The sequence below is a fragment of the Canis aureus genome, chromosome 28, assembly GCF_053574225.1.
Source record: "Canis aureus isolate CA01 chromosome 28, VMU_Caureus_v.1.0, whole genome shotgun sequence".
NCBI lineage: Eukaryota > Metazoa > Chordata > Mammalia > Carnivora > Canidae > Canis > Canis aureus.
In genome coordinates this window covers 17,860,475-17,877,503 of record NC_135638.1, presented here as the reverse complement: position 1 = coordinate 17,877,503, position 17,029 = coordinate 17,860,475, and the positions used below count along the sequence as shown (strand labels likewise).

Here is a 17,029-nt window from a genome sequence, read left to right as displayed (position 1 = left end):
TATGATGAGAACAAGAATAGTCTGGATGTGTGTTCCACCAAGGGGATCCTCCTGGAAGACAGGAACAGGGCTTATCTGTTGCATCCTGGGGATCTGTCATTTTAGAGGCATTTCTAAAATATGAACAGAAGGATGGATTGTTGAAGCAAATATCAAGATTCTGATTATTTAACAATGTCATATATCATACAGAAGCAAAATACCTCCATACCTTAAAAGAGGTCATTAACAGAGAAGACTTTGAGACAAGAGAAGACTTTGAGACAAGAGCTGCCCTTGACTGGTGGGAACAGATGGCAGATTGCAGAATCCTCTTAGTTATTAAAATCTCTAGACAGTATTTGTAAATTGAAAAAATTCTGAGCTATTTTTCTTTACCATTAACAAAAATACATATAACAGATCTTTAGTGCACACAATCTACTGCTACTGTTTAAGGTAATTAAAATAGTGATTTCTATTGTGCCTTCAGGTGTAGGAGGGCAATTTATCGATAGGGTAAGAAAGACACAGTGAGTCTCTAGGTATTTCCCCCCTGATTATTTTTTCCCCCTGCCAGGCTTAGAGTTGAAGCAGGGCCTCCATCCCAGCTCATCTTCAGACCAAGCTTTCCATGGGAGTGAAGATAAATCCACTCCCAACTGAATGTAATTATCTGCATTGCCTGTGTGTACATCAGACTGTGTGAGATAATTGAGGCATCGTAGGGAAAGGAATGGGTTTAGAAACAAAGAATTTGGGTCCTAGCCCAGGAAACTTTGGGCAGGAAATGTCATCCATTTTATTTTCATGGTTTTTAATCTACATAATGAGAGGATTGGGTTAGGCTACTCTAAATTTCCTATAAACTTATATTCTAGGATTCTACAAGAAATAGCAAATTACCTTTTTACTATTGATCATGTAACTATATTCATTATGTAGTCCTGGGATCTTGGATATAAAAACATCTGGGGCCTGTGATATGCACAGGGAATATTTATTTTTCTAAGTTGATAAAAGTTTGGTAACAATGTTTTGAATCTTTTGAGAAGTTAAAGCCATTCTAAAGTTTCAATATGTTTTCATGATATTTTAAGAAGAAGATATATGCATATTTGTCTCAAAATATTTATAGATATTCCTGAATGGATCATCAACCATCACATACACACTTCTCTATTTCTTCATCTGTCAGATTATGGAGGGGGGAGAGGAAAGAAATGTGCAGAAGCACCCAGGGGGATAAGTGACTTCAATTGTCTCCATTCTATTTAATGACTTTTGCTTCTATTATTTCAACCATTATTTTCCTCTACAGTTTTCATTAAATTCTCCTTAAAACTTTTAGCTATTTTGACCTTTTAGACGATGTGGGTGCAATTACCCAAACAGTGCCCTGATAACCTAAAGCATAAAGCTACCTCACTGACTCCGTTGCTGAAAATAATGCATATCAGCATTGAAAGAATAAAAAGTTCCTTAAATGGGAAAGAAACATTGCCTTTGTGCCAATTGTCTTGGTCTTTTAAAGATTAACATTTAAGGGAAGGAAATGTTTTAAGTGAGAACACTGAACAGGTTTTATTGTAATTAGTTTCTATATTCAGATTAATTCATGGGTTCATTGTCAACTACAGAAATGCCCAGACTAGATAAGGTAATCCATCCCTCAGGGGAAAAAATTAATTCAAAGTGTCATGGATATGAACACAGAAAGCACATGGAGAAAAATATTCAGTGTGATGGGGGAAGGGTGAGGAGGAGAGAAAGGTTTATCTAGTCTCTTTTATTTTGATCCTGGAATGCCTTTGTATTATTTACCTACATGTTTGAGAGACTATTGTTTTTGTTTTTTATTTTAAAATCTTTGCTCTTCAGCCATTTTGATTAGTGTAAGTCACTTATGAAAATAAGTTTGTGTGATGGAGGGGAAGGAAGTTTATTTTTCTCTTTTATTTCATTCTTGGAATAAGTTGATATTTTTATCTATGTATTTGGGAGTCTTTTTTTTTTTCCTTTTTAATCATCTATTCTTTATCCGTTTTGATCCAATGTAAAATACATGGTGGAAAGAAGAAAAGAGTTGAGAGAAGGACAGTATCTATACTGTTTTAACCCTGGCATATCCTTATATTTTTTACCTATATCTCTGTGAGGCTATTATTTTTTAATCACTCCACCTCCCTTTTATTTAGCCATTTGATCAAATGAAAAACATTGCTTCTTTGATTTGTGCTTCTGTTGAACTAGAAATAATTAAAAAGCAATTCCATTCCTTGGAGAAATAGAGTCTGCTTTTACAGCACATCCTGTGGCCTAAAACAAGCGAAATAATGTGCTATGAACAGAGACAATTTGAGTGGTGCTTAGAAAGATGTTCATCTTCACAATCTATTATTTCTTTTCAAGCAACTATCTTTTCACCGCACACATCCTGACAGCCTAATGAGTATGATTTTTTTTTTACCCTGTTTTCTTCTTTCTGCTTAGTCTAAAGAACCAATGACTCCTGTGCCAAGACGGCTATCTGATTGAGAAGTCACTGCCCTCACTCTTATTTGGATGAGAGTTTGAAAAAATTGAGCTTGTTTGTTTTACTACTTCTGCATCTTCCACTTGTGTTGACTTTGAGATTTGCAGCATTTGTTCTCAGCATGGGTTCAGAATCTTTAGCAGAGCAGTTCAGTGTTGTCTGGTACCATACAGAAATCACTAGTTCTTTTGAACAAAGCATACGAGTCTCTAAGGGTACAAATTGAGCTCACATTTCTTGACAGTAACCTTTAACTGTCTTAAGTACCAATAGGCACACTGGAAATATTACTTAGAACTGAACAAAATAACCAGAAATATTAGACATTTTTTCTTGGTTTATAATACTTTTAAAAATCATTATTCCCTGTGTGTATTTGTAAGCAGTATATATTCCCTTCAGAGATTTGTGTGTACATGTATTTTGAAAAGGCCAAAATATGCTTTTCTAAGTCTTGCTTAGAGTCAACCTTGCATATTTGGAATTCAATCATCTTGGTTGCTGCAGGTTTCCAAATTCAGATTTACTTAATTGGAAATTAATTGGAATGATGGCCTCAGGAATGGACTCTTTTCTCCAAACTAAATGAAAACATGGCTTTGTGTTTGCATTTTACTTAAACTTAGTTTTATATATGTGTCTATACATGCAGCTCCTTGTCATCATTCCATTTGTTTGGTTGGAGCTCTTTTCTCTTACCATAAACTTACCATAAACAATATATACACATGCTCTAAGATGCACAGCACCAATTGCCAGGTGGCTTTTAGATTTGCTCTTTTGATAAGATTATGATGATAGAATAAGAAAATTTTGCATGAGGAAACAATTCAGAAAATTTTTCAAAAAAACCCTTATTTTAAAATGATATAGGAGGGATCCCTGGGTGGCTCAGCGGTTTGGCGCCTGCCTTTGGCCCAGGGTGCGATCCTGGAGTCCCGGGATCGAGTCCCACGTCGGGCTCCTGGCATGGAGCCTGCTTCTCCCTCTGCCTGTGTCTCTGCCTGTGTCTCTGCCTCTCTCTCTCTCTCTCTCTCTGTCTATCATAAATAAATAAATAAATCTTTAAAAAAATAAAATAAAATAAAATGATATACGAGCTAATTCGTTAGCTTTAAAAGTAAGGTTCCTTTAGACCAAATCTTTTGTCACTGAAGTGTTTTGATATACCTTGATGTTTAAAAGAAAAATATTGGTTAAAACAACTTTCATCTCTTAGGATCTATTTTTTAAATCTTTCTATCCTTTGTAGCTATGAACTGCATATACCAGGCTTCGAGAAATTAATATGTTAAACTGAAACAACTTGATGGAAGCAACTATCTATAGGTTTTGTTTCAAAAGAAAGGCATTGTTAAGAATAGCAAATATATAAGCCTATTTAGGCATGTTGTAAAGCAGTTTGATAAGTAACTCAGAGCAAGTTTTGTGAATGCAAATGTAGTGCTCAAGTCACATCCTGCTTTAAAATGTTGTGACAAATTAAGATGAATTAAAAAGAAAAAAAGTAAGACTACTTCTCACTTAATCTTGCACCTGCACGTACACAAATATGTTTGAATAAATCTCAAAATAAATTTTCTAAAATACTGTTCATCCCTCCAGTATGTTGACGCTGCTAAACAATAATCTTCATAAAAATTTGGTTGATGATTCTATAATCAGGTTACACCTCCTGATCATATTCCCCAATAAATAATACTTCTAGAGCTCTGCACAGTCTATGAAACCACATTTTGAGTTTAAAAATGGGTATCGAAAAGCCTTAATTCCAATCTTGGCGAAAGTATTGTTGACTTCCCTTGTAACCTCGTTTTACTTAATTTACTTAGAATTAACTTAATTACTTTGGTTTGCCTATGGAAATAAAAGCACTTGCATACTTCATGGGGGTGCCATGTAATTAATGTATTGAAATGTGGATTAAATAATACTGGAGTGGTTCCAGTAACTGAAGTATTTATATAATGGTTACTTTGCCCTATATGTATGCACAAATACAATCTCAGGGGATGCATCAGTACTCATTAGCGGCTGTTTAAAAGCTCTCTTTGGTACCCACAGAGCTCAAGAGAGGAACTGAGTATGCTGGGTTGACATCCGCACACATGTGCGCTGATTGTGAACCGCTGAACTCTTAGTAGCTGGTAAAATTCAGAGGTGTGTCAACTACATATTGTAGATGACTTCAGTGGATTATATAGTCAAACAACACACAGTCTTGAGTGGGCTTTCTACCATATAAAAATGCACACTGAAAGAAAAATGGTTTGTTTTGTAATGTTATTCTAATTAGATAAGTAATAATGACAGCAATCCAAAGACAATAATGTGACACTTTACTAGGCTCAAAGTCTGTTTAACACATTTATAACAGAGGAATTGCTAGATGAAGATTGTATCAGTCATGGAGAACAAAAGCCTCCACTTTGAGAAAGAAACCTCAGGAATGCTTTTAAGGTACCCTTTGCTCTTTGGAAAAGAAAGAGAGAGATTAACACATTTCCTGCTAAATGCAACTGCTTTCATTTAAAAATAATTAGAAGGGAAAGCAAGAAACAATCATTGCAGTGTTATTTGACACAATTGAATAATTGTTTGCACTAGCAGAAAAATCCTTGGCAGTGTAGAAAAATCAGTGGCTTTGTAGCGAGATACTTAAATTTGAGATTCAGCTCAGAGTTTTCTCCCTCTGTGACTAATAGACAAGTAATTTAACTTGCCTGTACTATTGTTTCCTTTTACATAAAATCGAGGTGATACCATAAACACAGGGCTATTCTAAGAGTTAGTATAATATTTGAAAAAAATTCCTTATAAGCTATAATACAAATTTAACACATGCTCATTTTGTTATTACAAACTCAAGCCACAGTGGAATCCTCCACATTGACAGCTTGCATTTGTCTGGTAGAAATTCCATTTATTACTTAGAAATATGCTTCAGAATATTATTTTCTTATGTTTGGATCATACGATATTACAGATAAAAGCAACAACTCTGATCATTGGTTCCCTTAATTTTATAAATGAGGCTGAGTTGCTTTAGGTCAATTAGGTATTTGATAACCAAGCAAGACTGGAATGAACAGCTCCTAACTTCCTGTCCAATATTAATTTTCTGCAGCAGACATTTAAGAAGTGGTGGCTATTTAGTCAATTCTCTGAAGGTGCTTTGTCTTCAGACTTTGAGAAGTCTTATTTGCAAAAATAACAACTAAAAATATAAAATATGATTTTAAAATACCAACATTTAGGGACACCTGCGTGGCTCAGCGATTAAGTGTCTGTCTTTGGCCCAGGGCGTGATCCTGGAGTCCTGGGATTGAATCCCACATTGGGCTTCCTGCATGGAGCCTGCTTCTCCCTCTGCCTGTGTCTCTGCCTTTCTCCTGTGTCTCTCATGAATAAATAAAGAAAATATTTAAAAATAAAATAAAATAGGGATTCCTGGGTGGCGCAGCGGTTTGGCGCCTGCCTTTGGCCCAGGGCAATATCCTGGAGACCCGGGATCGAATCCCACGTCAGGCTCCTGGTGCATGGAGCCTGCTTCTCCCTCTGCCTATGTCTCTGCCTCTCTCTCTCTCTCTGTAAATAAAAAAAAATAATAAAAATAATAAATAAAAAAAATAAAATAAAATACCAACATTTAAGCAGAAAGCCATTATTAGATCTAAATTATAGGACACTGGGATCCCTAGGTGGCGCAGCGGTTTGGCGCCTGCCTTCGGCCTAGGGCGCGATCCTGGAGACCCGGGATCGAATCCCACGTCGGGCTCCCAGTGCATGGAGCCTGCTTCTCCCTCTGCCTGTGTCTCTGCCTCTCTCTCTCTCTCTCTCTCTCTGTAACTATCATAAATAAATAAAAATTAAAAAAAATAAAAATAAAAATAAATTATAGGACACTAATTAAAATGAAAACTTATGAAGTTGTTATTTATTTATTTATTTATTTATTTATTTATTTATTTATTTTGAAGTTGTTATTTAAATTCTGATTTCCATGTGTTTATGATTTTTATATATTTTTATTTAGCATATTTTTTCTAATTTCACATTTAGAATGTCCTGAAAATGGTAGTGAAAATTCATATTACAATCTGCAAAGATTTCTAACTTGAAAATTTTTCTGCTTTGAACGGAACCTCTTTTTTTTTTTTTTTTTTTTAATGTTTTCAAGACTGATTCACTGTAAGGCTCATTTTTCTTTTAATGAGTGTGCATCCAAGTCCTGGGCAGGGTAAGAAACTATCAATAGTGCAGTACTCAGCAATGTAAAGTATGAGAGACAAGGGCCGACTTCAGAAGAAAAACCAACATAGAGAGTTTTCTAGTCTGATGTTTTAAAGAGCCAGGTTGTTGAGTGCATGGTTGAGTGGGTAGGTTAGAAAGAGAAATATTTGGGATGCCTGGGTGGCTCAGCAGTTAAGCACCTGCCTTTGGCCCAGGGCATGATCCTGGGGTCCCAGGATCAAGTCCCACATCGGACGCCCTTCATGGAGCCTGCTTCTCCCTCTGCCTGTGTCTCTGCCTCTCTCATGAATAAATAAATAAAATCGAAAGAAAGAAAGAAGAAAGAAAGAAAGAAAGAAAGAAAGAAAGAAAGAAAGAAAGAAAAATATTCTAGTCTTAAATACGTTTTGAAGTCCCTATAAACAAAGAAAATACATTTCTTGACTGCACAACTTCTTAGAGTCTTCATAATATCTGAATATATTATGAATCTATTAAAAAGGGCAATTATACAGTGATTTTTTTTTTAATTTTTTAAATTTATTCATGATAGAGAGAGGCAGAGACACAGGCAGAGGGAGAAGCAGGCCCCATGCCGGGAGCCTGACATGGGACTCCATCCAGGGACTCCAGGATCATGCCCTGGGCCAAAGGCAGGCACTAAACCGCTGAACTACCCAGGGATCCCCTACAGTGATTTTTCTATTGGACCATTGAGTATTACTTCTAAGCATAACTCAATTTGAAGACATGGACAGTACAACAGATATTTTGGAAAAGAAGGTCCTAATGATGTAAAAGAAGTCTGAGTTTTGCTATATTTTATTATCTATCATTTCTGGTCTCAAATGTCCCATTCCCATTTCCTCTGATCTATCAGTACTATTCTCAAAATGTCCTGGTACTTTCCATAAGGAGGAGTAAAGACAAGTATTTTTTGTTTTTGATTGTTTGCTTAAATATTTTATTTATTTATTCATGAGAGACACACAGAGAGGCAGAGACATAGGCAGAGGGAAAAGCAGGCTCTCTGAGAGGACCCCAATGTGGAACTCCATCAAAGGACCCTGGGATCATGACCTGAACTGAAGGCCGACACTCAACCACTGAGCCACCCAGGCGTCCCAAGACAAATATTTTTTGATAGACTGCTGCTATGCTTCTCTTTCCTCTACTGCAGGTAATGTCATTGGAACATGTGAGGAACCAGCTGCGGAGCCTATCTGAGCACTGAATCTGGTAGTCCTCGGCACACTGACTCTTGACTACATTGTTCTCCAGACACAGCTCCTCTGCTCCTCCTTCCTTGAGTCAATAGCCTATTCTTTAACCTTTTGAAATAAACATGTTTTTCTCTGCCTTCCAAAGTTAATCATTCCTATAGCCAACCCGCTAACTCTCTTAATAAAAACTGGAGGACACTAAGACTTAGGGTCCAAGTCTGAGTCAGGTTTGAGAATGACTTTGAGTCTCAGTTCCCCTGCACCCCAGATTAAAATTCAGTGAGACTCTGAGTCTTTCTTCATATTGTTGCTTCTGACAATCCTGGATCTGTAAAAATCAGATAATTTTTACATGTCCTTAAAGGATGAAGACAAGAGGCTTGGTTAAAATATGCTGAGCTACAAGTTTTAGTGAAATGGATTTTTGAAGAGAAACACCCATTAGATAAACTTCTGAAGCTCAAAAATGAGTCACAAGCAAAATCTAATTAATTATAAGTTCTCTAAGGAGTTTAGTTGCAGATTTAAATGACCGTAGCTATGAAGTTTTTTTCTCTTTAAAGTTTCACAGACTGTTTATTTTCTTCCCGTAAGTAAGTAGGGAAAAATAATTGACCATTGTCATAGAATACCTAAATTAGTATTTGGTATTGGGAATAGGTTTTAAAGAAAAAAAGAGGATTGCAATAAGATGAAAGACCAGTCCGTTCCAAATAACATATTCATGAGTTTTTATTAAGACATATACTAAGTTTGTATGAAAAAAGGTGATACATTTTTTGAAGAATTTAATTTTTAAATTTTTAAAATAAATCTGTTAACTTTTTCTCCTCATCTATGATTAAATAAGTTACTTGATAAATAACAGTAAGACAGATAAATATTAATACAATTTTTTTCAAGATAAATTAGGACCATTGTTAAGAATTTGTGCCAATAAAATGACTAAATCTTTATGAACATAAAGTAGAGCATATGAATTTGAAATCTTGCCTTACTCTTCAATATGGTCACCTATTCCCACAATGGATTATGATTTCTTCAAGTTGGATATTTCTAATACCTTTGTGGTTAAAAATATCCCCCCTTTCTTGATGTATTCAGTGGTATTAAATCTATAACATTGGTTTATAATATTAATTTTTTAAAAATAGAAACAATTAAATGGGTCAGATTTTAATAGTTTTAGTGAGAAATTATGAGACTATCCACCAACTATTTCTGTGACCTCCTATTTCCCATCATTGTGATCTCAAGTCAGATGTTATCCTCTCATAGATGCCACTCTAAAGTAAACACAACCTCATCATTCTCTTATGTTATTATTCACAAGTATACTTCCTTCATAGCAATTACCATTATATTATTTATATTTAATGATATTTTAGGTGACATATTTATATGTCATTGATGTCGATATTTATGATGAAAATATGTATGATATCTATTAACATAATTTCTTTCTGTTCATTGTAGGTTGTGGGATGCACAAAGATACATAGTAGATGCTCAATAATAATTGAGAATCATGTCCATGTTCTGTTTTGGATCAAAAAGAAAATATATCTGTTGCAGTGAAACGCCAGGACACCTGCACCCCGATGTTTATAGCAGCAATGTCCACAGTAGCCAAACTGTGGAGGGAGCCTCAGTGTCCACTGAAAGATGAATGGATAAAGAAGATGTGGTATATGTATAGAATGGAATATTACTCAGCCATTAGAAACGACAAATACCCACCATTTGCTTCGACGTGGATGGAACTGGAGAGTATTGTGCTGAGTGAAATAAGTCAATCAGAGAAGGACAAACAGTATATGGTCTCATTCATTTGGGGAATATAAAAAATAGTGAAGGGGAATAAAGAGGGAAGGAGAGAAAATGAGTAGGAAATATCAGAGAGGGAGATAACATGAGAGACTCCTAACTCTGGGAAACAAACAAGGGGTGGTGGAAAGGGAGGTGGACAGGGGTTGGGGGTGACTGGGTGGCAGGCACTGAGGGGGGTACTTGATGGGATGAGCACTGGGTATTTTGCTATATGTTGGCAAATTGAACTCCAATTAAAAATAAAATAAAATAATAAAATAATAAAAAATATATCTGTGAAGTGATGTGATTTATTTTATCTTTTAATATTATGGAAATGGAAGGTAATTAACACCAAAATTTTTAGAAATCTTAATTTGAAAGAAGATTACAAATAGTAAATAGTCAAATTAATATGTAGGTTCCAGAATGTTTATGAAAATATTTATCTTGTTCTGCAGTTATAATCTAAGCAGGTATGAAGAAAATGATTATCTAAGATCATCCAACATGGTTTTTTAGATCATGAAAATATATCTACAGATTAAATTTTCCTATAAACTAATTAGCTCCATCCTGTCCACACAATGCCTGCACCATCATATTTTATACAATTACAAGATACTAAGGAAAATATGCAGATGTACCAGTTCTAGTATATAACTCTCATGGGAAAATATTCTAAAATTAATTCTGCTTTAATAGGCATTTGTTCATTAATTCAGCAAAGATGAGTTCAGGGTTTTCTATATCCAGGCCTTGTATTCCTTATTTCAAATGTTACAGTGACTAACACGGTCTCTGCTTTCAAGGGACTCAAAACAGTGAACAATGCAGATAAATGAAATAGTCTCTTAATGCCCCTGAGTATATTAAATGTGACTGACTGAATTGAACGGATAAATAGGTAAGTGAGAAGTCCTAGCTAAAGAGTTTAAGATCCCTCTTTTAAAAATTCATAGATAAGGCTGACAAAGTACAAATTAAGAAGCATCTGAATAACATGATTTTAAAACTCTATGCCCAGAATACCAAGAACACACACTCTTTTCAAGCTTTCACAAATTTTATCATATGCTAGTGCAAAAATAATCTTTAATACATTTAAAAAAATCAACACCATATTATCTTTTCCTCACCAAAACTCAGTACAATTGAAAACTGAATAACCGAAAGGAATTTGAAAAAATCCTATCACTAGAAATTAGAAAACATAGTACTAAATAACTATCTTGCTATCTAGGAAGCCACAGGAAAAAATATGAAATGCGTAGAACAGAATGATCCTAAAGAGAGTATACATTAAATACTGTGAGAAATAGAGAAGTATTGAAAAGGAAAATTTTAGGGGATCCCTGGGTGGCTCAGCGGCTTAGCGTCTGCCTTTGGCCCAGGGTGTGATCCTGGAGTCCTGGGATCGAGTCCCACATTGGGCTCCCAGCATGGAGACTGCTTTTCCCTCTGCCTGTGTCTCTGTCTGTCTGTCTGTCTGTTTCTCTCTCTCTCTCTCTCAGTGTCTCCCATGAATAAATAAAATCTTTTTAAAAAATAAATAAAACAAAAGGAAACTTATAGTTTAAATATGCTTGTCAAGAAATTAGAGATTGATCCATATTCTTTCCTGTCTCAGTGAATGGTACTTACATTTTTCCATTCGTTTGATCCATTTGCTTGTATTTTTATTCTTCTATTGTATCAGGTCCATGGCACTTCCCTTTTCCTTTATACTCTTCATTCAATCACTCATCAAATCCTTTTCATTTTGCTCCCACCCTAGTCTGGGCCATTGTCCTCTCTGCTATGTATTATTTCCATAGCCACCTACCTAGTATTCCTTCTTTTCTTGCTTTCTTTCATTCCACTGATATTAAAAAATAGTATCAGTCTTTTTTTTTAATAATCATATCAGTCTTACTTAAGACTCTTAAGTGGTTTCTACTGATCTTCTAGTAAAATTTAAAAAATTGGCAATGACTTTAAGCTTCCACATGCCTTTCCATCACCTTCTTACTTTTCCAACCTCTAACTCTGACCACTGTCCTCTCATTCTTTCCATGTAGGTCACATTGTCCCTATTGCTGTTCCTACTTGTTGGACACACATCTGCTTTGGGCCTCAGCACTTGCTCTTCTCTCTTTCCAGTCTTCTCTTCCTCCAAATATTCAAATGGCTTCCTCTTTCACTTCCTTCAGGTCTTTGCTTTAATGTTAAAATTTCAGTGAGTCTTCCCCTAAAAAACTCTGGAGTTTCACAAACATATCTGATACTATTTATCCCCCTTCCCTGCTTTATTTTTCTTTTTGGCATCTATCACTATCTAACAGAAGCTACACATGCTTACTTATTTATTTGCTATCTGTGTCCTGCACTAACATATAAACTCCATGAGGGCAGAGTTTGTTTATTTTGTTCACTGTTGGCTTTCTAGTGCATAGATAGTGGTCAACAATCATTTGTTAAGTGAAAGATGAGTAAATTTAGCAAAGATAGAGTCTCCAATTCAAGAGGACTTTAATCTGTTCTGAAGGGAACTATCTTCATTGGATGGTTTATTTAACTTGAACTTTTAGAATTGTACCACATGAGGAGCATTTGCCAGGATCCAGTCAGAAATGACTATACATCAATAAAGAAATAAAATTGATTTTGACTTAGTCCTGAAATAGGGAGCCTTGAAATTGTCATGCTAAAGAACTTCTATTATGTCATTCAAAAAATTCAAAGCATACATAAGATTAACTCCAAATACTAGAGCTCTGCATTCAAATGACTTCAATCCACAGGATTGTTCATTACTTAAGTTTTTAAAACAGTGGAAGTTTTGTCTTAAGGTTTGTGTTTGATAAGATCCTGGGAAGATTTCTAATGGTCTTTCCAATTACTTTATTAACCTTCCCAAATTTTTATTATTTTCATTGTAATTTTTTGGTTTGTGAATGCTAACCCAATATTCTTCAATAAAATCTGACACTAGAAGAGTAAAACATATTTGCTAGAATACAAAGTAGACAGCTTGTTTTAATTTGTCAGTAATCCATGGATACTCATTAAGAAAATTGCCTTTCCCTTAAGATAACAGAAAATTTTAAGTTATTTTCATATATAAAGGTACTGTGTGGGCATTAGAAAAACTCCTGCCATATCACTAGCCTCTCCTTTACTACAAATAGATATTGCACACAAAAGTAAGGCCTTTTGTTATTTACATTTGCTAACTATAATTCAAGTTTATGAGACTTTATTAGGTACTCCATACATGATACTTTTGATATGTATAAAATTTAAGTTTTTATTTGGTAAATGTTGAGGGCCTCCTCAGACTTATGATAATAAAAAATAAGTAGTACTAAATATTGTAACTTTTTGTGATATGAACTTGTAATTATATCTGTGAACATTCATGTATCTATTTGGGAAAGAGGGAAGGTAAAGATGTAAAACATGTCTAGGATTGATAGTCAGGTTTATACTAGAACACTTGTATTTTATAACTTTATGGAAACAGAGAGACTTGGGACAAGCATGTACATGATCTTTTGCAAGGTCAATAAAGAATTATGATAAGAATCTTAGATCATGCCCATCCTAATGAAGAGCAGATTTTACGTAGCATTAAAAAGAAGGACAAAAAAATAAAAATAAAAATAAAAAAAATAAAAATAAAAAGAAGGACAAATCAATGAATAGATAATTACCTTCTCATATAATAGCTTGTGGTGATATATTTAAACATATGGATAAAACTTGAAAAATGATAATGAAACTAAAACTTTTTCATTAAAAAAAAAATTATTGAGACTCACCCAGTTAAGAAAAATAGGCTAAAAATGCTTTTGGATTTACCAACTCATACATTGACTTAAAGTTGAAAATTCTTTTGGATTTTTTTTACCCTGTGAACTATTTTAAAAACCTATCAGCATTCAAGACCATAATTTGAATGGCAGAGATGCAACAAAACCAATAATACTACAGAAGAAATGTCAGAGAAGAAACTGAATATCCTATGACATCATTAAAATGTATGGTAGAGAAATTAGAAGCATTTATTTTGGTTGGTTTCTCTCTTTGTATAAAGCAATGCAAAACAAAATAAAACAAAGGTCATATTAAAATAATATAATCATTTAGCAACTTACAGTTTACAAAACATTTTTATAAACGTTTCTTCCATGTTATCTTCATACTTAACCTGCTGTTGAGATTAAATCTATTTTCCAGACAGTAAAAAATAGGGATGTAAAGTTGAAACAAAAGATGTCAAATCAGACAAGTAATGGGTGATGTCCACCAACAATTCCCCCACTTTCTAATTAGCTGACTGAGCTGCTAATAGTGGTTAGTATCCTCTGTGAGCCAGATTTTGTGGGCCAGGGTGTGGGTATATACGGTGAAAAGACAGCCGTGGTTTATATTACAATGGGATCTAGAGGTTGGTGGCCAGATTTCCTATTTTTCTCTGTACCATTCTTTCTTATACTGATTATATTGAATCTCTCATCTTAGAAAACCATTTTAGTCATGAAAAATAGAGTGATCTTCTTTAATAAGCAAAAGATATTAAATTTTTATGACAAAGGATATACTTCAAGAATTCCATTCATCAAATATATCTATGAGTTGGGCATTCACCTGGGTGCTGGGGAGAAAGGGATGAATAAAACAAGAGCCCTTTGTTAGACACTAATGGGAAACACAGAATAATTTGAACACCAAAAGAAAATACAAGTACTTTCCTATGGGAGGTTGGAGGACTCTGAGTTTCTCACATTTACATTCTTGGTTCTTAGCAAAGTGCCACATGGTAATATTTTAAGAAGGATTTGTGGAATTAAATAAAGTAGCAGGAACTTTTGATTAAGGGAGGTAGGGGAGAACTTAAGGAAAAAGTAGGATATAAACTGACATCTAAAAAATAAAAGATTAAAATATCGTCTCAGCTATATTTAGAACTAGTAGACTAAATGTCAACTAATCAGGGGTGGTTGGTTAATTTAATTTTCAAAGTAAAATGTCTCAAATTCCTAAATTTCCCATAGTCTAATAGACAAGACATGACTGATGTTCTGTCCTGAAAGCAATAAGGAAATGTCTGTAAACCTTTCACAGTTGATTCGCATATAATATGAAGTTTAGGTCTATTATCTGGCAGGTGTGAAGGTTTATACTTTTTAAACTACATCAAATCCTCTGGTTAAATTCAATGACCATAGAGACTTTCCAAAGTATTTTCTAATTTTCATATTATCTCAATATAGTGTCAAAACAGAGGGCAGCCCAAGTGGCTCAGAGGTTTAGTGCTGGCCTTTGGCCCAGTGCATGATCCTGGAGACCGGGGATCGAGTCCCACGTTGGGCTCCCTGCATGGAGCCTGCTTCTCCCTCTGCCTGTGTCTCTGCTTCTCTCTTTCTCTCTGTCTCTCATGAATAAATACATAAAATCTTAAAAAAAAATAGAAACAACTTTAAAGTTCTAGTTTTGGGGCATCTGGGAGGCTCAGATGGTTAAGCATTTGCCTTCGTCTCAGGTCATGATCTCTGGGTCCTGGATAAAGCCCTGCTCAGCGGGGAATCTGCATCTCCCTCTCCCCTATCCCCCTCCTTGTGCTCTCTCTTGAATGAATAAGTAAAATCTTTTTTTTTTAAAGTTTCTATTTTCAAGCTTTCTTTTATACATATATATAAGAAATCCCTGCTTATTGAGATACACCATTTTGCCTATGAGATCAAAGACTCTAAAACAAATTTAATGTCTGATATTCCTAGGACTTTTCATAGCAAACTTTTTGTATTAATTCTCAAATACAGAAGATATTAACAATCATAAATTTCAACGTGATAAAAAGCTGATTAGAAGTAGCTCAGCTTCAGTTCCTCAGGGTGATACCTAAAGCTAAAAAGAAGTCAGTTTGTTGTATTTCTAACATCACTTAACTTTGAATACTATCAGCCTTAAAGTGGTTTGGTTTTGTTCCTTTTATGATTATAGCAAAAGATCAGTTATTTTCCCCCAAATTGTTTTGTTCGTTTTTTGCTCAAAAGTATTAAAGGGAATGGGGTGATAAAACTGTTCAATTTCAACAAAGATAATCTAGTGGTTCTAGATGAAGATGCTAAGAAATAACCTGGACAGAAACAACTATAAATTTGTCATAAAATTGTGAGCATTCAGAATCTGACATGCCAGAGAGGTCTTAGTATGCATGGGGTAAGGAATTATCCAAGCACGAGCTCACTTGTCTTCAGATCAAGGTGTTAATGGCATTTTTGATGCCATCAGTAGTTTTCAAAATCCTTATTGATAAACTTGATCAGTGACCTGCAAAATTCATTAAAAAAAACCCCAGAACAAAACAATCCCTTCAAACAAACAAGCAAACAAAAAAACCCACCAAAATTCAGAAAACAACAAGCTCTCACTCACTTATTTCTCCCAATCATAATGCTGTTTGTATTTTACTTCTCCTACCACAATTCCATGTATAGGTAAAAAAGAGATAATTCTACATTGCTTAGAAAATATATAATTTGTTAATTTGTTTCTCAGTATTAGGTTATTGCATTCTTTTTTTTTTTTTAAGATTTTATTTATTCATTGAGACAGAGAGAGACAGAGCATGATCAGGGAGGAGAGGCAAAGGGAGAAGCAGACTCCCTACTGAGCCAGGAGCCTAATGTAGGCCTCAGTCCCAGGACCCTAGGATCATGACCTGAGCCAAAGGCAGATGTTTAACCATCTAAGCCACTGAGGTACCTCTGGTTTTTTGGATTCTTAAGTGGTGTGATTTACCTTCTGGCTATAGGATCATGAAAACAAAAGACAGTCATAACCATACAAATAAAAATATGTGCTCAAAAATATTAGTGTATTTTGTTGTATAGTACCTCATAAACTCTTAAAATACACACCCATATTGCATCATCTATATTACTACTGCAAAAATTTGATCCAGATCCTTGTATCCTTAGTTGCAACCAGCTTCTTGTAGACAGAAAAGACAACATTTATGACCACCATTGTAGAATAAAAAAGGTGCATTTAAAAAAACTTCTTGGGATCTCTGGGTGGCGCAGTGGTTTGGCGCCTGCCTTTGGCCCAGGGCGCGATCCTGAAGACCCAGGATCGAATCCCATGTCTGGCTCCTAGTGTATGGAGCCTGTTTCTCCATCTGCCTGTGTCTCTGCCTCTCTCTCTCTGTGTAACTATCATAAATAAAAAATTAAAAAAAGAAAAAAAAATAAAATAAAAT

At 34.8% G+C, this 17,029-nt stretch overlaps 1 protein-coding gene across 3 annotated transcripts in view; it reads left to right on the top strand.

Moving 5' to 3' along the window:
- Nucleotides 1-9,946, top strand: part of LOC144300198 (uncharacterized) — a 35,698-nt gene extending 25,752 nt beyond the window's left edge. For 2 of the 3 annotated variants that reach the window (XR_013366789.1, XM_077876140.1), the window contains one exon: nt 7,929-8,101. Coding sequence is in view for 1 of the 3 variants with exons in the window: in XM_077876140.1 (XP_077732266.1) it covers nt 7,929-7,982 (54 nt within the window). In the remaining 2 variants the exon portion in view is untranslated. Of the gene's footprint in view, nt 1-7,928; nt 8,102-9,447 lie in introns of those variants that run through there. The other variant, XR_013366790.1, reaches the window with a different exon arrangement.
- Nucleotides 9,947-17,029: the final 7,083 nt, after the last annotated feature.